This window comes from Oncorhynchus keta, chromosome 7 (assembly GCF_023373465.1).
Source record: "Oncorhynchus keta strain PuntledgeMale-10-30-2019 chromosome 7, Oket_V2, whole genome shotgun sequence".
In the NCBI taxonomy this organism is placed as follows: Eukaryota; Metazoa; Chordata; class Actinopteri; order Salmoniformes; family Salmonidae; genus Oncorhynchus; species Oncorhynchus keta.
Window position 1 is genome coordinate 38836800 of NC_068427.1, and position 26501 is coordinate 38863300.

Below are 26501 nucleotides of genomic sequence, written 5' to 3' on the forward strand. Positions count from 1 at the left end.
GGCAACAACACCTCCACTATGCTGATCCTCAACACAGAGGTTAGGCAACAACACCTCCACTATGCTGATCCTCAACACAGAGGTTAGGCAACAACACCTCCACTACGCTGATCCTCAACACAGAGGTTAGACAACAACACCTCCACTACGCTGATCCTCAACACAGAGGTTAGACAACAACACCTCCACTATGCTGATCCTCAACACAGAGGTTAGACAACAACACCTCCACTACGCTGATCCTCAACACAGAGGGTAGCTAGGCAACAACACCTCCACTACGCTGATCCTCAACACATAGGGTAGGCAACAACACCTCCACTATGCAGATCCTCAACACAGAGGTTAGGCAACAACACCTCCACTATGCTGATCCTCAACACAGAGGTTAGGCAACAACACCTCCACTATGCTGATCCTCAACACAGAGGGTAGCTAGGCAACAACACCTCCACTATGCTGATCCTCAACACATAGGTTAGACAACAACACCTCCACTATGCTGATCCTCAACACATAGGTTAGACAACAACACCTCCACTATGCTGATCCTCAACACAGAGGTTAGGCAACAACAACTCCACTATGCTGATCCTCAACACAGAGGTTAGCTGGCAACAACACCTCCACTATGCTGATCCTCAACACAGAGGGTTAGGCAACAACACCTCCACTATGCTGATCCTCAACACAGAGGTTAGACAACAACACCTCCACTACGCTGATCCTCAACACAGAGGTTAGGCAACAACACCTCCACTACGCTGATCCTCAACACAGAGGTTAGACAACAACACCTCCACTATGCTGATCCTCAACACAGAGGTTAGACAACAACACCTCCACTATGCTGATCCTCAACACAGAGGTTAGGCAACAACACCTCCACTATGCTGATCCTCAACACAGAGGTTAGGCAACAACACCTCCACTATGCTGATCCTCAACACAGAGGGTAGCTAGGCAACAACACCTCCACTATGCTGATCCTCAACACAGAGGTTAGACAACAACACCTCCACTACGCTGATCCTCAACACAGAGGTTAGACAACAACACCTCCACTACGCTGATCCTCAACACAGAGGTTAGACAACAACACCTCCACTACGCTGATCCTCAACACAGAGGTTAGACAACAACACCTCCACTATGCTGATCCTCAACACAGAGGGTAGCTGGGCAACAACACCTCCACTATGCTGATCCTCAACACAGAGGTTAGACAACAACACCTCCACTATGCTGATCCTCAACACAGAGGTTAGGCAACAACACCTCCACTACGCTGATCCTCAACACAGAGGTTAGTTAACAACACCTCCACTATGCTGATCCTCAACACAGAGGTTAGGCAACAACACCTCCACTATGCTGATCCTCAACACAGAGGTTAGGCAACAACACCTCCACTACGCTGATCCTCAACACATAGGTTAGACAACAACACCTCCACTATGCTGATCCTCAACACAGAGGTTAGGCAACAACACCTCCACTATGCTGATCCTCAACACAGAGGTTAGGCAACAACACCTCCACTACGCTGATCCTCAACACATAGGTTAGACAACAACACCTCCACTATGCTGATCCTCAACACAGAGGTTAGGCAACAACACCTCCACTATGCTGATCCTCAACACAGAGGTTAGGCAACAACACCTCCACTACGCTGATCCTCAACACAGAGGTTAGACAACAACACCTCCATATGCTGATCCTCAACACAGAGGTTAGGCAACAACACCTCCACTATGCTGATCCTCAACACAGAGGTTAGACAACAACACCTCCACTATGCTGATCCTCAACACAGAGGGTAGACAACAACACCTCTACTACGCTGATCCTCAACACAGAGGGTAGCTAGGCAACAACACCTCCACTATGCTGATCCTCAACACAGAGGGTAGCTAGGCAACAACACCTCCACTATGCTGATCCTCAACACAGAGGTTAGGCAACAACACCTCCACTATGCTGATCCTCAACACAGAGGTTAGGCAACAACACCTCCACTATGCTGATCCTCAACACAGAGGTTAGACAACAACACCTCCACTATGCTGATCCTCAACACAGAGGTTAGACAACAACACCTCCACTATGCTGATCCTCAACACATAGGTTAGACAACAACACCTCCACTATGCTGATCCTCAACACAGAGGTTAGGCAACAACACCTCCACTATGCTGATCCTCAACACAGAGGTTAGGCAACAACACCTCCACTATGCTGATCCTCAACACAGAGGTTAGGCAACAACACCTCCACTATGCTGATCCTCAACACAGAGGTTAGGCAACAACACCTCCACTATGCTGATCCTCAACACAGAGGGTAGCTAGGCAACAACACCTCCACTATGCTGATCCTCAACACAGAGGTTAGGCAACAACACCTCCACTATGCTGATCCTCAACACAGAGGTTAGACAACAACACCTCCACTATGCTGATCCTCAACACAGAGGGTAGCTAGGCAACAACACCTCCACTATGCTGATCCTCAACACAGAGGTTAGACAACAACACCTCCACTATGCTGATCCTCAACACAGAGGGTAGCTAGGCAACAACACCTCCACTATGCTGATCCTCAACACAGAGGGTATAGGCAACAACACCTCCACTATGCTGATCCTCAACACAGAGGTTAGACAACAACACCTCCACTACGCTGATCCTCAACACAGAGGGTAGCTAGGCAACAACACCTCCACTATGCTGATCCTCAACACAGAGGTTAGGCAACAACACCTCCACTATGCTGATCCTCAACACAGAGGTTAGGCAACAACACCTCCACTATGCTGATCCTCAACACAGAGGGTAGCTAGGCAACAACACCTCCACTATGCTGATCCTCAACACATAGGGTAGCTAGGCAACAACACCTCCACTATGCTGATCCTCAACACAGAGGGTAGCTAGGCAACAACACCTCCACTATGCTGATCCTCAACACAGAGGGTAGCTAGGCAACAACACCTCCACTATGCTGATCCTCAACACAGAGGGTAGCTAGGCAACAACACCTCCACTATGCTGATCCTCAACACAGAGGGTAGGCTAGGCAACAACACCTCCACTATGCTGATCCTCAACACAGAGGGTAGACAACAACACCTCTACTACGCTGATCCTCAACACAGAGGGTAGCTAGGCAACAACACCTCCACTACGCTGATCCTCAACACAGAGGGTAGCTAGGCAACAACACCTCCACTACGCTGATCCTCAACACAGAGGGTAGCTAGGCAACAACACCTCCACTACGCTGATCCTCAACACAGAGGGTAGCTAGGCAACAACACCTCCACTATGCTGATCCTCAACACAGAGGTTAGGCAACAACACCTCCACTATGCTGATCCTCAACACAGAGGGTAGCTAGGCAACAACACCTCCACTATGCTGATCCTCAACACAGAGGTTAGACAACAACACCTCCACTATGCTGATCCTCAACACAGAGGGTAGCTAGGCAACAACACCTCCACTATGCTGATCCTCAACACATAGGGTAGGCAACAACACCTCCACTATGCTGATCCTCAACACATAGGGTAGGCAACAACACCTCCACTATGCTGATCCTCAACACAGAGGTTAGGCAACAACACCTCCACTATGCTGATCCTCAACACAGAGGGTAGCTAGGCAACAACACCTCCACTATGCTGATCCTCAACACATAGGTTAGACAACAACACCTCCACTATGCTGATCCTCAACACAGAGGTTAGACAACAACACCTCCACTATGCTGATCCTCAACACAGAGGTTAGACAACAACACCTCCACTATGCTGATCCTCAACACAGAGGTTAGGCAACAACACCTCCACTACGCTGATCCTCAACACAGAGGTTAGACAACAACACCTCCACTATGCTGATCCTCAACACAGAGGTTAGGCAACAACACCTCCACTATGCTGATCCTCAACACAGAGGTTAGGCAACAACACCTCCACTACGCTGATCCTCAACACAGAGGTTAGACAACAACACCTCCACTATGCTGATCCTCAACACAGAGGTTAGACAACAACACCTCCACTATGCTGATCCTCAACAGAGGGTAGACAACAACACCTCCACTATGCTGATCCTCAACACAGAGGGTAGCTAGGCAACAACACCTCCACTATGCTGATCCTCAACACAGAGGGTAGCTAGGCAACAACACCTCCACTATGCTGATCCTCAACACATAGGGTAGGCAACAACACCTCCACTATGCTGATCCTCAACACATAGGGTAGGCAACAACACCTCCACTATGCTGATCCTCAACACAGAGGTTAGGCAACAACACCTCCACTATGCTGATCCTCAACACAGAGGGTAGCTAGGCAACAACACCTCCACTATGCTGATCCTCAACACAGAGGGTAGCTAGGCAACAACACCTCCACTATGCTGATCCTCAACACAGAGGGTAGCTAGGCAACAACACCTCCACTATGCTGATCCTCAACACAGAGGGTAGCTAGGCAACAACACCTCCACTATGCTGATCCTCAACACAGAGGGCAGACAACAACACCTCCACTATGCTGATCCTCAACACAGAGGGTAGCTAGGCAACAACACCTCCACTATGCTGATCCTCAACACAGAGGGTAGCTAGGCAACAACACCTCCACTATGCTGATCCTCAACACAGAGGGTAGGCAACAACACCTCCACTATGCTGATCCTCAACACAGAGGTTAGGCAACAACACCTCCACTATGCTGATCCTCAACACAGAGGTTAGGCAACAACACCTCCACTATGCTGATCCTCAACACAGAGGTTAGGCAACAACACCTCCACTATGCTGATCCTCAACACAGAGGTTAGACAACAACACCTCCACTATGCTGATCCTCAACACAGAGGTTAGCAACAACACCTCCACTATGCTGATCCTCAACACAGAGGTTAGACAACAACACCTCCACTATGCTGATCCTCAACACAGAGGGTAGCTAGACAACAACACCTCCACTATGCTGATCCTCAACACATAGGTTAGACAACAACACCTCCACTATGCTGATCCTCAACACAGAGGTTAGACAACAACACCTCCACTATGCTGATCCTCAACACAGAGGTTAGACAACAACACCTCCACTATGCTGATCCTCAACACATAGGTTAGACAACAACACCTCCACTATGCTGATCCACAACACAGAGGGTAGGCAACAACACCTCCACTATGCTGATCCTCAACACAGATGGTAGCTAGGCAACAACACCTCCACTATGCTGATCCTCAACAGAGGGCAGACAACAACACCTCCACTATGCTGATCCTCAACACAGAGGGTAGCTAGGCAACAACACCTCCACTATGCTGATCCTCAACACAGATGGTAGCTAGGCAACAACACCTCCACTATGCTGATCCTCAACACAGATGGTAGCTAGGCAACAACACCTCCACTATGCTGATCCTCAACAGAGGGCAGACAACAACACCTCCACTATGCTGATCCTCAACACAGAGGGTAGCTAGGCAACAACACCTCCACTATGCTGATCCTCAACACAGAGGGCACACTGACACCGTGGTGAAGAAGGCACAACCGCTGAAATTTGGCATTCCCCCTAAGACCCTCAGGATCTTCTACAGATGAACCATTGAGAGCATTCTGTCGGGTTGTATCACTGCATGGTACGACAACTGCATCGCCCTCAACCGCATGACTCTCCAGAGGGAGGCGTGGTCAGCCCAACGCATCACTGGGGCCACGCTGCCTGTCCTCCAGGGCATTTACAGGACTGTGTCAAAGGAAGGTCAAGAAGATCATTAAGAATCTCAGCCACCTGAGCCACGGTCTGTTCCCTCTGCTACCATCTGACAGAGACAGTACGGGTGCATCAAAGCTGGGACCGAGAGACTGAGAAACAGCTTCTATCCCCAGACCATCAGACTGAGAAACAGCTTCTATCCCCAGAACATCAGACTGTTAAACAACTTCTATCCCCAGAACATCAGACTGTTAAACAACTTCTATCCCCAGACCATCAGACTGTTAAACAGCTTCTATCACCAGGCCATCAGACTGAGAAACAGCTTCTATCCCCAGGCCATCAGACTGGTAAACAGCTTCTATCCCCAGGCCATCAGACTGTTAAACAGCTTCTATCCCCAGACCATCAGACTGTTAAACAGCTTCTATCCCCAGACCATCAGACTGTTAAACAGCTTCTATCCCCAGACCATCAGACTGTTAAACAGCTTCTATTACCAGGCCATCAGACTGAGAAACAGCTTCTATCCCCAGACCATCAGACTGTTAAACAGCTTCTATCCCCAGGCCATCAGACTGAGAAACAGCTTCTATCCCCAGACCATCAGACTGTTAAACAGCTTCTATTACCAGGCCATCAGACTGAGAAACAGCTTCTATCCCCAGAACATCAGACTGTTAAACAGCTTCTATTACCAGGCCATCAGACTGTTAAACAGCTTCTATCCCCAGAACATCAGACTGTTAAACAGCTTCTATTACCAGGCCATCAGACTGAGAAACAGCTTCTATCCCCAGAACATCAGACTGTTAAACAGCTTCTATCCCCAGGCCATCAGACTGATGAACAGCTTTATCCCCAGAACATCAGACTGTTAAACAGCTTCTATCTCCAGAACATCAGACTGTTAAACAGCTTCTATCCCCAGGCCATCAGACTGATAAACAGCTTCTAACTCCAGAACATCAGACTGTTAAACAGCTTCTATCCCCAGACCATCAGACTGTTAAACAGCTTCTACCCCCAGGCCATCAGACTGTTAAAAACAGCTTCTATCCCCAGGCCATCAGACTGTTAAACAGCTTCTATCTCCAGAACATCAGACTGTTAAACAGCTTCTATCCCCAGGCCATCAGACTGTTGATCAGCTTCTATCCCCAGGCCATCAGACTGTTGAAACAGCTTCTATCCCCATGCCATCAGACTGTTAAACAGCTTCTATTACCAGGCCATCAGACTGTTAAACAGCTTCTATCCCCAGAACATCAGACTGTTAAACAGCTTCTATTACCAGGCCATCAGACTGTTAAACAGCTTCTATTACCAGACCATCAGACTGTTTGACAGCCATCACTATTTTTCATCCTCTAGCTTGTTCTCCATCTTCTTTTTAAATAGTGAGTCAATGTTTTCAGTACTTTTATTTCCATGAATGATGAAAAGGTGTTTTTATTATGACTCTTTCTGGTCTCTCTGCAGCAGACATACAGTGAGCAATATGTTTGGACCATCAAATCACAATAAAAATCATTGTATCGAATCGCAATACATATTGCATCGGCACCTAAGTAGAGTGACAATATCCTATCGTGAGGTCCCTGGCAATTCCCAGCCCTAATATAGAGCCATTGAACACTGGTCACCTCATATTCTGTTTACATACTGTTGTTTACTCACTGTGTATGTAAACTGAGTATACAAAACATTAAAGACGCACTATGCAGAAATCGTTCTGCCATTTCCTGGTTCCTATATTCTAATAGTTTGCATAATTTCAATTTATGTGACAAAACAAGCAGGTGTATTTGTGAGAATCATTGTACCATCTAAACCGCTGTGAAATATATTTTCCATAACCAACAGTAATGTATTATCAGCTGTTTGAGGCTGGTGAACAAAACTGAAAAAACTCAAATGGGAAACATACAAAGAGCGCACATAGAACTCATCTACCTCTTCTTAGACTTGCTTTCAATGAGAATGACAGATCTATTACGCCCTTTTCTATATGAATTTGGTTGGGTCGTCCAAAAAGTTCCATCCACAGTGATTTGATATTGCAGCTTTAAGAACGCTTGCTCTTTCCATGACAGACTGACCAGGTGAATCCAGGTGAAAGCTGTGATCCTTTATTGAAATCCACTTCAATCAGTATAGATGAAGGAGAGGAAACAGGTTTAAGAAAGATTTTTAAGCCTTGAGACAATCGAGACATGTTTGTGTGTGTGCCATTCAGAGGGTGAATGGGCAAAACAAAATATTTAAGTGCCTTTGAACAGGGTAGTAGGTGCCAGGCACACCGGGTTTGTGTCAAGAACTGCAACGCTGCTGGGTTTTTCACACTCAACAGTTTCCCACATGTATCAAGAATGGTCCACCACCTAAAGGACATCCAGTCAACTTGACACAACTGTAGGAATCATTGGAGTCAACATGGGCCAGAATCCCTGTGGAACAATTTTGACACCTTGTAGAGTCCACGAATTGAGGCTGTTCTGAGGGAAAAAAGGGGGTTGGGGGGTGCATCTCAATATTAGTATGATAAAATACTGATATACTATCTATACACAGCACATATTTATATTCTGCATTCTCACACATGCTCACTAATAAATCTAACTTTCATTGTTTAGATTTCTTCTATGATTTGTGTATTTGCGAGACATTCTAATGTTTTGTTGGAGCTAGTAACAAGCATTTCACTGCACCTGCCATAGCACCTGCTCATCTGTGTACGTGACCAATAAACTTTGATTTGATCAAATGTTGAGTCAGAGTTGAGGGGAAATTGCTCTGGCCACACAAACACACCTACACAGGAACTGGAGAGAGGAAGTCCTTGTCTCCTTTTAGTTCCCAGTTAGAACCAGCTTTCAACATCATCTATACACATCACTTCACTGTCCCACTAAGGCCCTGTTCATCTGCCCTTACCTCAGACCTGCCCACCCTTCTACCTGTCCTCTAAGAGAACTCACCTGCCACACTTGTCCCTCCGGTTGTGGTCCCCACCACTGCTCAGAAGCAACTTCACACACTCCACATTACTGCAGAACGGGACAGGGGGAGAGGGAGCAGTAGAATCATGACAAATTGTGTTTTGAAGAGAAATACATAGACACCAACAGACGACAAACACCTGATGAAGCCCTTCTGACAGAAATGTTGAAATAAACTACACAGGAGCATACAAAACAGTGTGTGGGTATTTCTCTTATTTTCATCAGACACACACACACAGGGGGAGAGAGAGAGAGAGAGAGAGAGAGAGAGAGAGAGAGAGCGAGAGACAGATAGAGACAGAGAGAGAGAGAGACAGAGAGAGACAGAGAGAGAGAGAGAGAGAGAGAGAGAGAGAGAGAGAGAGATAGAGAGAGAGAGAGAGACAGAGAGAGAGAGAGAGACAGAGAGAGACAGAGAGAGAGAGAGAGAGAGACAGAGAGAGAGAGAGACAGAGAGAGAGACAGAGAGAGAGACAGAGAGAGAGAGAGAGAGAGAGAGAGAGAGAGACAGAGAGAGACAGAGAGAGAGAGCGAGAGACAGATAGAGACAGAGAGAGAGAGAGAGACAGAGAGAGACAGAGAGAGAGAGAGAGAGAGAGAGAGAGAGAGCTGGGGACAGATAGAGAGAGCCTGCAGACAGAGAGAGAGAGAGAGACAGAGAGAGACAGAGAGAGAGAGAGAGAGACAGAGAGAGAGAGAGAGACAGAGGAGACAGAGAGAGAGAGAGAGAGAGAGAGAGAGAGAGAAGAGAGACAGAGAGAGAGAGAGACAGAGAGAGACAGGGGACGAGAGAAGTGAGAGAATGAGAGAGAGAGAGAGACAGAGACAGAGAGGAGAGAGAGAGTGAGAGAGAGAGAGAGTCCAGAGACAGATAGAGACAGAGAGAGAGAGAGACAGAGAGAGACAGAGAGAGAGAGAGAGAGAAGAGAGAGAGGAGAGGAGAGACAGGGAGAGAGAGAGAGAGACAGAGAGAGAGAGAGAGACAGAGAGAGACAGAGGAAGTGAGAATGAGACAGAGAGAGAGAGAGAGACAGAGAGAGAGACAGAGAGAGAGAGAGAGAGAGAGAGACAGAGAGAGACAGAGAGAGAGACAGAGAGAGAGAGAGAGACTCACCCCCCGGCGGCGGCAGCGTGTAGACAGGTCCTCCCCAGTGCATCTGGGGTGTCGATTTGGAAGCCTGCAGACAGGGCCGAGGACGAGGGGACGTTACTGAGGGAACACATTACGCTGTACATCCTTCCTACAGGGGCCGATGTACGCAGCGAGGGAGGGAGGCAACAAACAGCCACATAGCAGGGAGGAGAGAGAGACACAGGGGACGGGGAAGTGGAGAATAAGTCCAGGGAGGAGAGAGAGACACAGGGGACGGGGAAGTGGAGAATGAGTCCAGGGAGGAGAGAGAGACACAGGGGACGGAGAAGTGGAGAATGAGTCCAGGGAGGAGAGGGAGACACAGAGGACGGGGAAGTGGAGAATGAGTCCAGGGAGGAGAGAGAGACACAGGGGACGGGGAAGTGGAAAATGAGTCCAGGGAGGAGAGGGAGACACAGGGGACGGGGAAGTGGAGAATGAGTCCAGGGAGGAGAGAGAGACACAGGGGACGGGGAAGTGGAGAATGAGTCCAGGGAGGAGAGAGAGACACAGGGGACGGGGAAGTGGAAAATGAGTCCAGGGAGGAGAGGGAGACACAGGGGACGGGGAAGTGGAGAATGAGTCCAGGGAGGAGAGAGAGACACAGGGGACGGGGAAGTGGAGAATGAGTCCAGGGAGGAGAGAGAGACACAGGGGACGGGGAAGTGGAGAATGAGTCCAGGGAGGAGAGAGAGACACAGGGGACTGGGAAGTGGAGAATGAGTCCAGGGAGGAGAGAGAGACACAGGGGACGGGGAAGTGGAGAATGAGTCCAGGGAGGAGAGAGAGACACAGGGGACTGGGAAGTGGAGAATGAGTCCAGGGAGGAGAGAGAGACACAGGGGACGGGGAAGTGGAGAATGAGTCCAGGGAGGAGAGAGAGACACAGGGGACGGGGAAGTGGAGAATGAGTCCAGGGAGGAGAGAGAGACACAGGGGACGGGGAAGTGGAGAATGAGTCCAGGGAGGAACCAGACACAGGGGACGGGGAAGTGGAGAATGAGTCCAGGGAGGAGAGAGAGACACAGGGACGGGGAAGTGGAAAATGAGTCCAGGGAGGAGAGGGAGACACAGGGGACGGGGAAGTGGAGAATGAGTCCAGGGAGGAGAGGGAGACACAGGGGACGGGGAAGTGGAGAATGAGTCCAGGGAGGAGAGAGAGACACAGGGGACGGGGAAGTGGAGAATGAGTCCAGGGAGGAGAGAGAGACACAGGGGACGGGGAAGTGGAGAATGAGTCCAGGGAGGAGAGAGACACAGGGGACTGGGAAGTGGAGAATGAGTCCAGGGAGGAGAGAGAGACACAGGGGACGGGGAAGTGGAGAATGAGTCCAGGGAGGAGAGAGAGACACAGGGGACTGGGAAGTGGAGAATGAGTCCAGGGAGGAGAGAGAGACACAGGGGACGGGGAAGTGGAGAATGAGTCCAGGGATTACAAGGTGAGGTAAGGTGAGAGACTAGAGGCTAGAACACATGCTGAGATAGTCGAATACTCTACTTCTATAAGTATTTATACTCTGAAAGCACACAAGACAGAGGAAGAGAAAAACACTGTAGGGCATGCTGTGAGTTAAAGAGTGTTCTATTTGTATCCCCATCACGCTGTCACACTTTGGTCCTATGCCTAGAACCGCAGTACGCTGGGTCAAACCATTCCGGTCATTAAAGGGGGAGGATGAGGAGGAGTTAACAACCATGGATACTGAAGACTATGAATATTGCCCTCAAACCACCACTCTAATACTGTGGTTCAAGCCGGCTGTCTCCTCAGCACAAATAAATCACTCAGCATCAAAGAACTTCCTTTGTTGCTTTCCTACAGTAGAGGCCTCAAATCCCTCACAGAGCTCAGTGCCCCCCGGCCCTATGGGTCTGACCACACAGTCAAGCGAAACTGTGCAGCTCTTATCAAACAGAGCATGAGACTTCCAGACTGGAGCCAAAATGGTCGCTCCATAGAAGTTTGCCAGTATGTATTGAACAATCAGCTCTCTGATTTCAACAGGAGCAGTCACTAAGATATATTCTAGTCTGCAGGGAGACAGCTAGCAATGAGTAACCAGGCTCGTGCTTTATCTGTGTATGCACTGCAGGCCACTTGCCTGTCTGTGTATGTAGGCCCATTGCCTTGTATTGCTGTTGGAGGAACAATGTGACTCCAATCTGACCAAGGCTGAATAGTTCCCCTTGTAGAGGAATGTAGGATTGGGAAGCAGCAATAAGACATTCTTGTTCTCCAGCCAAAAGAAGAGGACTTATAAAGTATATATATATTTTTTAAACAGAGTACACACAGCCAATGGCTTAGTGCTGGTAGGCTACCTGAGGAGAGCAGCCAATGGCTTAGTGCTGGTAGGCTACCTGAGGAGAGCAGCCAATGGCTTAGTGCTAGTAGGCTACCTGAGGAGAGCAGCCAATGGCTTAGTGCTGGTAGGCTACCTAAGGAGAGCAGCCAATGGCATGGTGCTGGTAGGTTACCTGAGGAGAGCAGCCAATGGCTTGGTGCTGGTAGGTTACCTGAGGAGAGCAGCCAATGGCTTGGTGCTGGTAGGCTACCTGAGGAGAGCAGCCAATGGCTTAGTGATGGTAGGCTACCTGAGGAGAGCAGCAAATGGCTTAGTGCTGGTAGGTTACCTGAGGAGAGCAGCCAATGGCGTGGTGCTGGTAGGCAACCAGAAGAGATCAGCCAATGGCTTAGTGCTGGTAGGTTACCAGGAGAGCAGCCAATGGCTTAGTGCTGGTAAGTTACCTGAGGAGAGCAGCCAATGGCTTAGTGCTGGTAGGTTACCAGGAGAGCAGCCAATGGCTTAGTGCTGGTACGTTACCAGGAGAGCAGCCAATGGCTTAGTGCTGGTACGTTACCAGGAGAGCAGCCAATGGCTTAGTGCTGGTAGGTTACCAGGAGAGCAGCCAATGGCTTAGTGCTGGTAGGTTACCAGGAGAGCAGCCAATGGCTTAGTGCTGGAAGGTTACCTGAGGAGAGCAGCCAATGGCTTAGTGCTGGTAGGTTACCTGAGGAGAGCAGCCAATGGCTTAGTGCTGGTAGGTTACCTGAGGAGAGCAGCCAATGGCTTAGTGCTGGTAGGCTACCTGAGGAGAGCAGCCAATGGCTTAGTGCTGGTAGGTTACCTGAGGAGAGCAGCCAATGGCTTAGTGCTGGTAGGCTACCTGAGGAGAGCAGCCAATGGCTTAGTGCTGGTAGGCTACCTGAGGAGAGCAGCCAATGGCTTGGTGCTGGTAGGTTACCTGAGGAGAGCAGCCAATGGCTTAGTGCTGGTAGGCTACCTAAGGAGAGCAGCCAATGGCTTGGTGCTGGTAGGCTACCTGAGGAGAGCAGCCAATGGCTTAGTGATGGTAGGCTACCTGAGGAGAGCAGCCAATGGCTTAGTGCTGGTAGGTTACCAGGAGAGCAGCCAATGGCTTAGTGCTGGTAGGTTACCTGAGGAGAGCAGCCAATGGCTTAGTGCTGGTAGGTTACCAGGAGAGCAGCCAATGGCTTAGTGCTGGTACGTTACCAGGAGAGCAGCCAATGGCTTAGTGCTGGTAGGTTACCAGGAGAGCAGCCAATGGCTTAGTGCTGGTAGATTACCAGGAGAGCAGCCAATGGCTTAGTGCTGAAAGGTTACCTGAGGAGAGCAGCCAATGGCTTAGTGCTGGTAGGTTACCTGAGGAGAGCAGTCAATGGCTTAGTGCTGGTAGGTTACCTGAGGAGAGCAGCCAATGGCTTAGTGCTGGTAGGTTACCTGAGGAGAGCAGCCAATGGCTTAGTGCTGGTAGGCTACCTGAGGAGAGCAGCCAATGGCTTAGTGCTGGTAGGTTACCAGGAGAGCAGCCAATGGCTTAGTGCTGGTAGGTTACCAGAAGAGCAGCCAATTGCTTAGTGCTGGTAGGCTACCTGAGGAGAGCAGCCAATGGCTTAGTGCTAGTAGGTTACCTGAGGAGAGCAGCTTCTGGCAGCAGTCTGAGTGGGCATTCATAGCAGCCAGGTGCAGAGGAAACATACCATGGACCCCTCGTCTGCAGAGAGTGACAGACAGACAGACAGACAGACAGACAGACAGACAGACAGACAGACAGACAGACAGACAGACAGACAGACAGACAGACAGACAGAGAGAGAGAGAGAGGTCTTTACTATAAAGTCGTACTGTACCTCTATACTACAATAAAACAAGTGAAAGGAAAGGGATCCAAACATCCCCCCCGCCCCCCACACACACACACACACACACACACATACCTTGTGCAGTCAGCTCCGCTGGTGATGAGTGTGTTAATGAGGAGCTCGTGACCATAGCGAGCAGCAATGTGAAGAGGAGTGTTCCCTTCCTTGTCCACACTGTCGATCTCCCCACCTACAGTACAGTAAGACTAGTGAACTCAGACTCACACACATACTGTACACACACACACACACACACACACACACACACACACACACACACACACACACACACACACACACACACACACACACACACACACACACACACACACACACACACATACACACATACACACACACCCACACACACATACTGTACACACACATACACACACACATACACACACATACAGACACACAGGTATTACCATTCTGGATGAGTGTCTGGGAGCGAGTGAAGCGGCCGTGGACCGCTGTCATGTGGAGGGGGCTCTTCCCATCCCGACTCTGAGAGAGGCAGAACAAAGTTGGGAGTGACATCATAGACCAGCGGGCTGAATTCTAGAATGAACAGTCTGATACAGAAACACTGATCCAGAGAAACTCAGTGAGACCATTCATTCTCTCACCACTCTTAGGCACTACCCTCACCTGGACGTTGACGTCAGCCCCGTTGTTGACCAGGAACTCCAGACAGAGGGCTCCGTGGGTGGAGGCTGCAGCAAAGTGCAAGGGGGTGAAACCCTTGTTGTTGGGCTGGCTGACGTTAGCTCCGTAGTCTATCAGCTCACTGACCACAGCATCCTGACCGTTGAAACAGGCCAAGTGCAGAGCCGTGTTACCAAACACATTGGTCTCATCTATCTGCAGTCACAGAGGAGAACGAGTCATCATCACACTACACACTATTTAAATGTGTGTGTCCCTCTCCGTGTGTGTGTCTCTCTCTGTGTGTCTCACTCCATGTGTGTGTCTCTCTCCGTGTGTGTGTCTCTCCGTGTGTGTCTCTCTCTGTGTCTCTCTCCGTGTGTGTGTCTCTCTCTGTGTGTCTCTCTCCATGTGAGTGTCTCTCCATGTGTATGTCTCTCTCTGTGTGTGTGTCTCTCTCTGTGTCTCTCTCCGTGTGTGTGTCTCTCTCTGTGTGTCTCTCTCCATGTGAGTGTCTCTCTCTGTGTCTCTCTCCGTGTGTGTGTCTCTCTCTGTGTGTCTCTCTCCATGTGAGTGTCTCTCCATGTGTGTGTCTCTCTCCATGTGTGTCTCTCTCCATGTGTGTGTCTCTCCGTGTGTGTGTCTCCATGTGTATGTCTCTCTCCGTGTGTGTGTGTCTCTCTCCATGTGTGTGTCTCTCTCTGTGTCTCTCTCCGTGTGTGTGTTTCTCTCTGTGTGTCTCTCTCCATGTGTGTGTCTCTCTCTTTGTGTCTCTCTCCGTGTGTGTGTCTCTCTCCGTGTGTATGTCTCTCTCCGTGTGTGTCTCTCTCCATGTGTGTGTCTCTCCATGTGTGTGTCTCTCTCCATGTGTATGTCTCTCTCCGTGTGTGTCTCTCTCCGTGTGTGTCTCTCTCCATGTGTGTGTCTCTCTCCATGTGTATGTCTCTCTCCGTGTGTGTCTCTCTCCGTGTGTGTGTCTCTCCATGTGTGTGTCTCTCTCCGTGTGTGTCTCTCTCCGTGTGTGTCTCTCTCCGTGTGTGTGTCTCTCTCTGTGTGTCTCTCTCCATGTGTGTGTCTCCATGTGTATGTCTCTCTCCGTGTGTATGTCTCTCTCCATGTGTGTGTCTCTCCATGTGTGTGTCTCTCTCCATGTGTATGTCTCTCTCCGTGTGTGTCTCTCTCCGTGTGTGTGTCTCTCCATGTGTGTGTCTCTCTCCGTGTGTGTCTCTCTCCGTGTGTGTCTCTCTGTGTGTGTGTCTCTCCATGTGTGTGTCTCTCTCCGTGTGTGTCTCTCTCCGTGTGTGTCTCTCCGTGTGTGTGTGTCTCCATGTGTGTGTCTCTCTCCGTGTGTGTCTCTCTCCGTGTGTGTCTCTCTCCGTGTGTGTGTCTCTCTCTGTGTCTCTCTCCATGTGTGTCTCTCTCCATGTGTATGTCTCTCTCCGTGTGTGTGTCTCTCTCCATGTGTGTCTCTCTCCATGTGTATGTCTCTCTCCATGTGTGTCTCTCTCCATGTGTATGTCTCTCTCCGTGTGTGTGTCTCTCTCTGTGTCTCTCTCCATGTGTGTCTCTCTCCATGTGTATGTCTCTCTCCGTGTGTGTGTCTCTCTCCGTGTGTGTGTCTCTCTCCGTGTGTGTCTCTCTCCATGTGTGTGTCTCTCTCCATGTGTGTGTCTCTCTCCGTGTGTGTCTCTCTCCATCTGTGTGTCTCTCTCCGTGTGTGTGTCTCTCCATGTGTGTGCCTCTCACTGTGTGTGTGTCTCTCCATGTGTGTGTTTATCTTTGTGTGTGTGTGTCTCTCTGTGTGTGTGTCTCTCCGTGTGTGTGTCTCTCTCCATGTGTGTGTCTCTCTCCGTGTGTGTGTGTCTCTCCATGTGTGTGTTTATCTTTGTGTGTGTGTCTCTCTGTTTGTGTGTCTCTCCGTGTGTGTGTCTCTCTCCATGTGTGTGTCTCTCTCCGTGTGTGTGTCTCTCTGTGTGTGTGTCTCTCCGTGTGTGTGTCTCTCTCCGTGTGTGTGTCTCTCTCTGTGTCTCTCTCCATGTGTGTCTCTCTCCATGTGTATGTCTCTCTCCGTGTGTGTGTCTCTCTCCGTGTGTGTGTCTCTCTCCGTGTGTGTCTCTCTCCATGTGTGTGTCTCTCTCCATGTGTGTGTCTCTCTCCGTGTGTGTCTCTCTCCATCTGTGTGTCTCTCTCCGTGTGTGTGTGTCTCTCCATGTGTGTGCCTCTCACTGTGTGTGTGTCTCTCCATGTGTGTGTTTATCTTTGTGTGTGTGTGTCTCTCTGTGTGTGTGTCTCTCCGTGTGTGTGTCTCTCTCCATGTGTGTGTCTCTCTCCGTGTGTGTGTGTCTCTCCATGTGTGTGTTTATCTTTGTGTGTGTGTGTCTCTCTGTTTGTGTGTCTCTCCGTGTGTGTGTCTCTCTCCATGTGTGTGTCTCTCTCCGTGTGTGTGTCTCTCTGTGTGTGTGTCTCTCCGTGTGTGTGTCTCTCTCCGTGTGTGTGTCTCTCTCCGTGTTTGTGTCCCTCCATGTGTGTGTGTGTGTGTGTGTGCATGTGTCTCTGTACCTCCACAGCCAGGTTGAGCAGGTGTTTGACGACAGCGATCTGACCATTAGAAGCGGCCGTGTGTAGGGGGGTGTAACCCCGCTTGTCCTTACAGCTGACCTCTGCCCCCTGGCTGACAAGCAGACACACTACATCCAGATGTCCTGCAGGGGGCGCATCAGAGCATCATCACACTCACTGTAGAATCAATCAAGTTATCTTACAAGAAAGTAACCGTTCAAAACCATGTTTCTATCAAATGTTCAGCAACACGAGTAGTGAAGAGAAATCCCAGAAGAAAGCAACCAATGTTGTTTGGCTCAGTTCTCTGACTAGTAGGTGACTCAGTGATTTCTGAAAACATTTTATTTCGTGAAATGGAAATAATGATATGAATGACTGAGGCAGACTTGGCCCAGACACTATTTAATGTCTACATCTCACCCATATAAGTCACCCGGTGCAGGGCGCGGTCATCTTTCTTAATGTCTACATCTCACCCATATAAGTCACCCGGTGCAGGGCGCAGCCATCTTTCTTAATGTCTACATCTCACCCATATAAGTCACCCGGTGCAGGGCACGGCCATCTTTCTTAATGTCTACATCTCACCCATATAAGTCACCCGGTGCAGGGCGCGGCCATCTTTCTTAATGTCTACATCTCACCCATATACGTCACCCTGTGCAGGGCACGGCCATCTTTCTTAATGTCTACATCTCACCCATATAAGTCACCCGGTGCAGGGCGCGGCCATCTTTCTTAATGTCTCCATCTCACCCATATAAGTCACCCGGTGCAGGGCGCGGCCATCTTTCTTAATGTCTACATCTCACCCATATACGTCACCCTGTGCAGGGCACGGCCATCTTTCTTAATGTCTACATCTCACCCATATAAGTCACCCGGTGCAGGGCGCGGCCATCTTTCTTAATGTCTCCATCTCACCCATATAAGTCACCCGGTGCAGGGCGCGGCCATCTTTCTTAATGTCTACATCTCACCCATATACGTCACCCTGTGCAGGGCACGGCCATCTTTCTTAATGTCTACATCTCACCCATATAAGTCACCCGGTGCAGGGCGCGGCCATCTTTCTTAATGTCTACATCTCACCCATATACGTCACCCTGTGCAGGGCGCGGCCATCTTTCTTAATGTCTACATCTCACCCATATAAGCCGCCCAGTGCAGGGCGCGGCCATCTTTCTTATCGAAGGCATTGATGTTGGCTCCCTTAGCCAGCAGCAGGTTAACCATCTGAAATGGAGGGAAGAAAGAGAGGGAGTATGTGAGCGGTGTGTGTCAGTCTCAGCAGGCAGCCAGTGGTGACTCAGGTGTGTGCGTGTGCATGCGTCCCTCGTAGGGGCCAAGCGTGGGCGAGGCTCTTTATGTAAGCATTCTAAATACTGACTAGTGTTTAAGCAAAAACAACCATTATTCCAGTATATGCCTGTATGACTTTACCTCTACCACCTATCATGACGCTTGTGTGGGAGTGTTATTTCTGGACACAACAATATTTTAATACAGTTGTTGTCACTCACTAGTGAGCCTAGGTGATAGTATCACTAGGGGTATATTTGGGACTGAGCATGTGAGGGTTGGGGTAAATTGCATTTCCAATTTGGAATTAGAATTTCAGTTCACTTCCTGAATTGGGCCTGGGGCTAACTGACTATACGTACGGACGTAAATAAGAGATGTAAATAAGAGATGTGAATAAGAGATGTGAATAAGAGATGTAAATAAGAGATGTGAATAAGAGATGTGAATAAGAGATGTAAATAAGAGATGTGAATAAGAGATGTAAATAAGAGATGTGAATAAGAGATGTTAAGAGATGTGAATAAGAGATGTAAATAAGAGATGTGAATAAGAGATGTGAATAAGAGATGTGAAAAGAGACCCTGCCGCCTACAGTACCTCGGTGTGCCCGTTGAGGGCAGCGTGATGCAGGGCGGTGCGCCCCCCGCGGTCCGACACATTGACGCTGCTCAGCAGCGGGATGATGACCTCAGCGCAGCGCAGGGCCTTGTTGGCAGCGGCAACGTGAAGCGGCGTCTGCCAGTTCTTATCCCGCGCGTTCACATCAGCAGAGTGACGGATCAGCACACGAACCGCCTCCTGAAGAGCAGAGTGTGTTAGAACCGCAGGAGAGTAGAGACTGTGTGTGTGTGTGTGTGTGTGTGTGTGTGTGTGTGTGTGTGTGTGTGTGTGTGTGTGTGTGTGTGTGTGTGTGTGTGTGTGTGTGTGTGTGTGTGTGTGTGTGTGTGTGTGTGTGTGTGTGCGTTTGTGTGTGTTTGTAGGAGACGTGTGTAAGCAGCATAGACAGAAGAACATATATACAGGAAATGCCTCTGAACACTCATGAATGGTCAAGTAACTGCCAAAATAAAGGAAACACCAACATACAGTGTCTTAGTAGGGCGCTGGGCCACGAGCCGCCAGATCAGTTTCAATGCACCTTTGGTCTAGATTCTACTAGTCTCTGGAACTCTATTGGAGGGATGCGACACCATTCTTCCACCAGAATTACATCATTTGGTTTTATTGATGGTGGTGGAAAACTCTGTCTCAGGCACCGCTCCAGAATCTCCCATAAGATCTGGTGACTGAGACATCCATGGCATATGGTTTACATCATTTCATGCTCATCAAACCATTCAGTGACCTTGTTCCCTGTTGATCGGGGATTGTCATCCACTCCCATCAGAATAAATATAATTCACCATAGGTTGAAGGTCCCTCAGAATGTATTCATTGGCTTTTACCTTGTCCACTAAGGGGTTAAGTAGATTACATTAGATTTTAGATTAGATTGAGTTTATTGGTCACATGCACAGGGATGAAGATATAACTGCAGGGTACAGTGAAAATTTTATGGTCCGGACTCCAACAGTGCTGGTCAAAATACGGATAGTAACAACAACAATAATACATAAATAATAATGATAACAACAATAACAATAATACATAAATAATAATATCAATAATAACAATAATAATACATAAATAATAATAATAATAACAACAATAATAATAATACATAAATAATAATAATAATAATAATAACAACAATAATAATAATACATAAATAATAATAATAATAATAACAATAATAATACATAAATAATAATAATAATAACAACAATAATAATAATACATAAATAATAATAATAATAATAATAATAATAATAACAATAATACATAAATAATAATAACAATAATAATAATAACAATTACAATAATAATAAATCATAATAACAGTAATAATAATTACAATAATAATAATAACAATAATACATATATATAATACACTGCTCAAAAAAACAAAGGGAACACTTAAACAACACAATGTAACTCCAAGTCAATCAAACTTCTGTGAAATCAAACTGTCCACTTAGGAAGCAACACTGATTGACAATAAAGTTCACATGCTGTTGTGCAAATGGAATAGACAACAGGTGGAAATTATAGGCAATTAGCAAGAAACCCCCAATAAAGGAATGGTTCTGCAGGTGGTGACCACAGACCACTTCTCAGTTCCTATGCTTCATGGCTGATGTTTTGGTCACTTTTGAATGCTGGCAGTGCTTTCACTCTAGTGGTAGCATGAGACGGAGTCTAAAACCCACACAAGTGGCTCAGGTAGTGCAGCTCATCCAGGATGGCACATCAATGCGAGCTGTGGCAAGAAGGTTTGCTGTGTCTGTCAGCGTAGTGTCCAGAGCATGGAGGCACTACCAGGAGACAGGGCAGTACACCAGGAGACGTGGAGGAGGCCGTAGGAGGGCAACAACCCAGCAGCAGGACCGCTACCTCCGCCTTTGTGCAAGGAGGAGCAAGAGGAGCACTGCAAAATGACCTCCAGCAGGCCACAAATGTGCATGTGTCTGCTCAAACGGTCAGAAACAGACTCCATGAGGGTGGTATGAGGGCCCAACGTCCGTGCAGGATGTTTGGCATTTGCCAGAGAACACCAAGATTGGCAAATTCGCCACTGGCGCCCTGTGCTCTTCACAGATGAAAGCAGGTTCACACTGAGCACATGTGACAGAGTCTGGAGAACGTTGGAGAACGTTCTGCTGCCTGCAACATCCTCCAGCATGGTGGGTCAGTCATGGTGTGGGGTGGCATTTCTTTGCGGGGCCGCACAGCCTCCATGTGCTTGCCAGAGGTAGCCTGACAGCCATTAGGTACCGAGATGAGATCCTCAGACCCCTTGTGAGACCATATGCTGGTGCGGTTGGCCCTGGGTTCCTCCTAATGCAAGACAATGCTACACCTCATGTGGCTGGAGTGTGTCAGCAGTTCCTGCAAGAGGAAGGCATTGATGCTATGGACTGGCCAGCCCGTTCCCCAGACCTGAATCCAATTGAGCACATCTGGGACATCATGTCTCGCTCCATCCACCACAGACTGTCCAGGAGTTGGACCTCATCAGGAGCATGCCCAGGCGTTGTAGGGAGGTCATACAGGCACGTGGAGGCCACACACACTTCTGAGACTCATTTTGACTTGTTTAAAGGACATTACATCAAAGTTGGATCAGCCTGTAGTGGGGTTTTCCACTTTAATTTTGAGTGTGACTCCAAATCCAGACCTCCATGGTTTGATAAATTTGATTTCCATTGATCATTTTTGTGTGATTTTGTTGTCAGCACATTCAACTATGTAAAGAAAAAAGTATTTAATAAGAATATTTCATTCATTCAGATCTAGGATGTGTTATTTTAGTGTTCCCTTAATTTTTTTGAGCAGTGTAATAATAACAATACTAATAACAATACCACTATTAATAATAATAAAAGTCATAACAATAATAATAAATAATCATAATAATAAATAATCACAATGATAATAACAATAATACTAATAACAATACTAATAACAATACTGATAATAACAATCATAACAATAATTATAATAACAACACTAATAACAATAATAATAACAATAACACTACTAATAACAATACTGATAATACTAACAATAACAATAAATAATAACAATACCAATTATTATTATTCTAACAATACTGCTAATCATAATAATAATAACACTACTAATAACAATAATGATAATAATAACAATAAATAATAATAATAACAATTATAATAACAACACCAATAACAATAAAAATACTAATAACATTAACAATAATAATAGTAATACAGAATTAATAATACCAACAATGATAATAACTACAATAATTATAATTATAATAATATATAAACATTTACAACTGTAGCAATGATAATTGACCGCTGAATAGCCTAGTGGTTATTCACTCCGCAAGGCAAACACACAAGCTAAACATCAGTATGGAGACAAAGTGGAGTCGTAATTCAACGGCTCAGACACGAGGAGAATATGGCAGGAAATCACGGACTACTAAAGGAAAACCAGCCACGTCGCCGAGACGGACATCTTGCTTCCAGACAGGCTAAACACATTCTTTGCACGCTTTGAGGATCACACAGTGCCACTGACGCGGCCCGCTACCAAGGACTGTGGGCTCTCCTTTTCTGTGGCCGATGTGAGTAAAACATTTAAACATGTTTACCCTCGCAAGGCCCTCGCAAGGCTGCCGGCCCAGACTTCATCCCCAGCCGCGTCCTCAGAACATGCACAGACCAGCTGGCAGGTGTGTTTAAGGGCATATTAAATCGCTCCCTATCCCAGTTTGCTGTCCCCACATGTATCAAGATGGCAACAATAGTTCCTGTACCCAAGATGGCAAAGGCAACTGAACTAAATGACTATCTCCCCATAGCACTCACTTCTGTCATCATGAAGTGCTTTGAGAGAGGCTTGTTAAGGATCATATCACCTCGACCTTACCTGCCACCCTAGACCCACTTCAATTTGCTTACCGCCCGAATAGATCCACAGACGATGCCATCGTCATTACTCTGCACACTGCCCTAACCCATCTGGACAAGAGGAATACCTGTGTAAGAATGTTGTTTATTGACTATAGCTCAGCATTGTAACTAACTGAGTCAGGTTTGTAGGCATCCTTGCTCGCACACGCTTTTTCAGTTCTACCTACAAATGTTCTATAGGATATAGGTCAGGGCTTTGTGATGGCCACTCCAATACCTTGACTTTGTTGTCCTTAAGCCATTTTGCCACAACTTTGGAAGTATGCTTGGGGTCATTGTCCATTTGGAAGACCCATTTGCGACCAAGCTTTAACATCCTTACCGATGTCTTGAGATGTTGCTTCAATATATCCACATAATTTTTCCTCCTCATGATGCCATCTATTTTATGAAGTGCACCAGTCCCTCCTGCAGCAAAGCACCCCCACAACATGATGCTGCCACCCCCGTGCTTCACGGTTGGGATGTTGTTCTTCGGCTTGCAAGCCTCCCCCTTTTTTCCTCCAAACATATTGATGGTCATTATGGCCAAACAGTTCTATTTTTGTTTCATCAGACCAGAGGAAAATTCTCCAAAAAGTATGATCTTTGTCCCCATGCGCAGTTGCAAACCGGAGTCTGGCTTTTTTATGGCGGTTTTGGAGTAGTGGCTTCTTCCTTGCTGAGCGGCCATTCAGGTTATGTCGATATAGGACTCGTTTTACTGTGGATATAGATACTGTACCTGTTTCCTCCAGCATCTTCACAAGGTCCTTTGCTGTTGTTCTGGGACTGATTTGCACTTTTTGCACCAAAGTACATTCACCTCTAGGAGACAGAGTGGGTCTCCTTCCTGAGCAGGTGTTTATACTTGCATACTATTGTTTGTACAGATGAACGTGATACCTTCAGGCATTTGAAATTGCTCCCAAGGATGAACCAGACTTGTGGAGGTCTACAATTTTCGGTACATCTCCAATAGACTCAAATTATGTCAACGAGCCTATCAGAGGCTTCTAAAGCCATTACATAATTTTATGGAATTTTCCAAGCTGTTTAAAGGCACAGTCACTTAGTGTATGTAAACTTCTGACCCACTGGAATTGTCATACAGTGAATTATAAGTGAAATAAATGTAAAAAATGTTTGGAAAAAATGTTTAGATGTCCAAATCGACTTGCCAAAACTCTAGTTTGTTAACAAGAAATCTGTGGAGTGGTTTTAATGACTACAACCTAAGTGTATGTAAACTTCCCACTTCAACTGTACATCGATGGGACCGCAGTGGAGAAGGTGAAACGCTTCAAGTTCCTTAGCATACACATCACTGACAAACTGAAATTGACCACCCACACAGACAGTGTGGTGAAGAAGGTGCAACAGAGCCTCTTCAACCTCAGGAGCCTAAAGAAATGTAGCTTTCCACCTAAAACCCTCACAAACGTTTACAGATGCACAATTGAAAACATCCTGTCGGGCTGTATCACAGCCTGGTACGGCAACTGCACCGCCCGCAACCACAAGGCTCTCCGGATGGTGGTACGGTCTGCCCAAACTACCTGCCCTACAGGACACCAACAACACCCGGTGTCACAGGAAGGCCAAAAAGATCATCAAGGACATCTACCACCGAGCCACTGCCTGTTCACCCCACTATCATCCAGAAGGCGAGGTCAGTACAGGTGCATCAAAGCTGGGACCGAGAGACTGAAAAACAGCTTCTATTATCTCAAGGCCATCAAACTGTTAAACAGCCATCACTTGCACATTAGAGGCTGCTGCCTATAGGCATAGACTAGAAATCACTGGCCACTTTAAGGAATTTACAGATCTGGTATTACTCATCTCATATGTATATACTGTTTTCTATACTATTCTACCGTATCTTAGTCTGTTCCACTCTGACATCGCTAGTCCATATGTATATAGTCTTAATTCATTCCTACTTAGGTTTGTGTGTATTGGGTATATTTTGTGTAATTTGTTAGATATTACTTGTTAGATATTACTGCACAGTCGGAGCTAGAAGCACAAGCATTTTGCTACACCTGCAATAACATCTGCTAAACACGGGTATGTGACCAATACAATTTCATTTGATTTGACCTACTACTGTGGTGTCGTCAGCAAACTTGATGATGGAGTTGGAACTGTGTGAAGCCACGCAGTCATGGGAGTACAGGAGGGGACTGAGGACCCTCCCTTCTGGGTCCCCCTTGTTGAGAATCAGTGTCGAGGAGGTAAAGTTGCCTAACTGCACCACCTGGGGGTGGTCCATCAGGAAGTCCACGACCCAGCTGCAAAGGGAAGAGTTCAGTCCCAGGGCTGTGAGCTTTGTGGTGAGCTTAGAGGGCACTATGGTATTGAAGGTTGAGCTGTAGTCGATGAACAGCATTGTCACAAATGCATTCCTCTTGTCCAGGTGGATGAGGGCAGTTTGCAGTGCAATGGCAATTGCGTCACCTGTGGATCTGTCAGGGCGGTAGGCAAATTGGAGAGAGTTGAGTGTGTCAGGGAGGGAGGAGGTGAATTGGAGAGGGTTGAGTGTGTCAGGGAGGGAGGAGGTGAATTGGAGAGGGTTGAGTGTGTCAGGGAGCAAGGAGGTGAATTGGAGAGGGTTGAGTGTGTCAGGGAGGGAGGAGGTGAATTGGAGAGGTTTGAGTGTGTCAGGGAGGGAGGAGGTGAATTGGAGAGGGTTGAGTGTGTCAGGGAGCAAGGAGGTGAATTGGAGAGGGTTGAGTGTGTCAGGGAGGGAGGAGGTGAATTGGATAGGGTTGAGTGTGTCAGCGAGGGAGGAGGTGAATTGGAGAGGGTTGAGTGTGTCAGGGAGGGAGGAGGTGAATTGGAGAGGGTTGAGTATGTCAGGGTGGGAGGAGGTGAATTGGAGAGGGTTGAGTGTGTCAGGAAGGGAGGAGGTGAATTGGAGAGGTTTGAGTGTGTCAGGGAGGGAGGAGGTGAATTGGAGAGGGTTGAGTGTGTCAGGGAGCAAGGAGGTGAATTGGAGAGGGTTGAGTGTGTCAGGGAGGGAGGAGGTGAATTGGATAGGGTTGAGTGTGTCAGGGAGGGAGGAGGTGAATTGGAGAGGGTTGAGTGGAGGGAGGAGGTGATGTGGTCTTTGACTAGACTCTCGAAGCACTTCATCATGGCGGAGGTGAGTGCTACGGGACGGTAGTCATTCAGTTCAGTTACTTTCCCTTTCTTGGGCACGGGGATGATAGTGGACATCTTGAAGCAGGTGGAGGTAGCGGTCTGAGCTAGAGGGAGATTGAAAATGAATGTCTTCCATTCAGTACGTCCTCCATGGAGACCGTAAGCACCTAGCCCACGTTGTCCTCTGAGGCTCTCCTCGCCAGCTCCTCGGCTCTCCTTGGCAGCTCCTCGGGA

The 26501-nt window shown here is 47.7% G+C and overlaps 1 protein-coding gene across 50 annotated transcripts in view; it reads right to left on the reverse strand.

The window, feature by feature from the left end:
• The window catches only part of LOC118386358 (serine/threonine-protein phosphatase 6 regulatory ankyrin repeat subunit B-like), a 75271-nt gene that overhangs the window by 28742 nt on the left and 20028 nt on the right, over nt 1-26501 (reverse strand). For all 50 annotated transcript variants that reach the window (XM_052522863.1, XM_052522862.1, XM_052522858.1 and 47 more), the window contains exons 5-13: nt 19174-19374; nt 18420-18507; nt 17269-17411; nt 14713-14925; nt 14490-14568; nt 14137-14251; nt 13831-13913; nt 9879-9942; nt 8741-8809 (exon numbers count right to left, since the gene is read on the reverse strand). In XM_052522863.1, the coding sequence (XP_052378823.1) occupies nt 8741-8809; nt 9879-9942; nt 13831-13913; nt 14137-14251; nt 14490-14568; nt 14713-14925; nt 17269-17411; nt 18420-18507; nt 19174-19374 (1055 nt within the window). The remainder of the gene's footprint in view (nt 1-8740; nt 8810-9878; nt 9943-13830; nt 13914-14136; nt 14252-14489; nt 14569-14712; nt 14926-17268; nt 17412-18419; nt 18508-19173; nt 19375-26501) is intronic.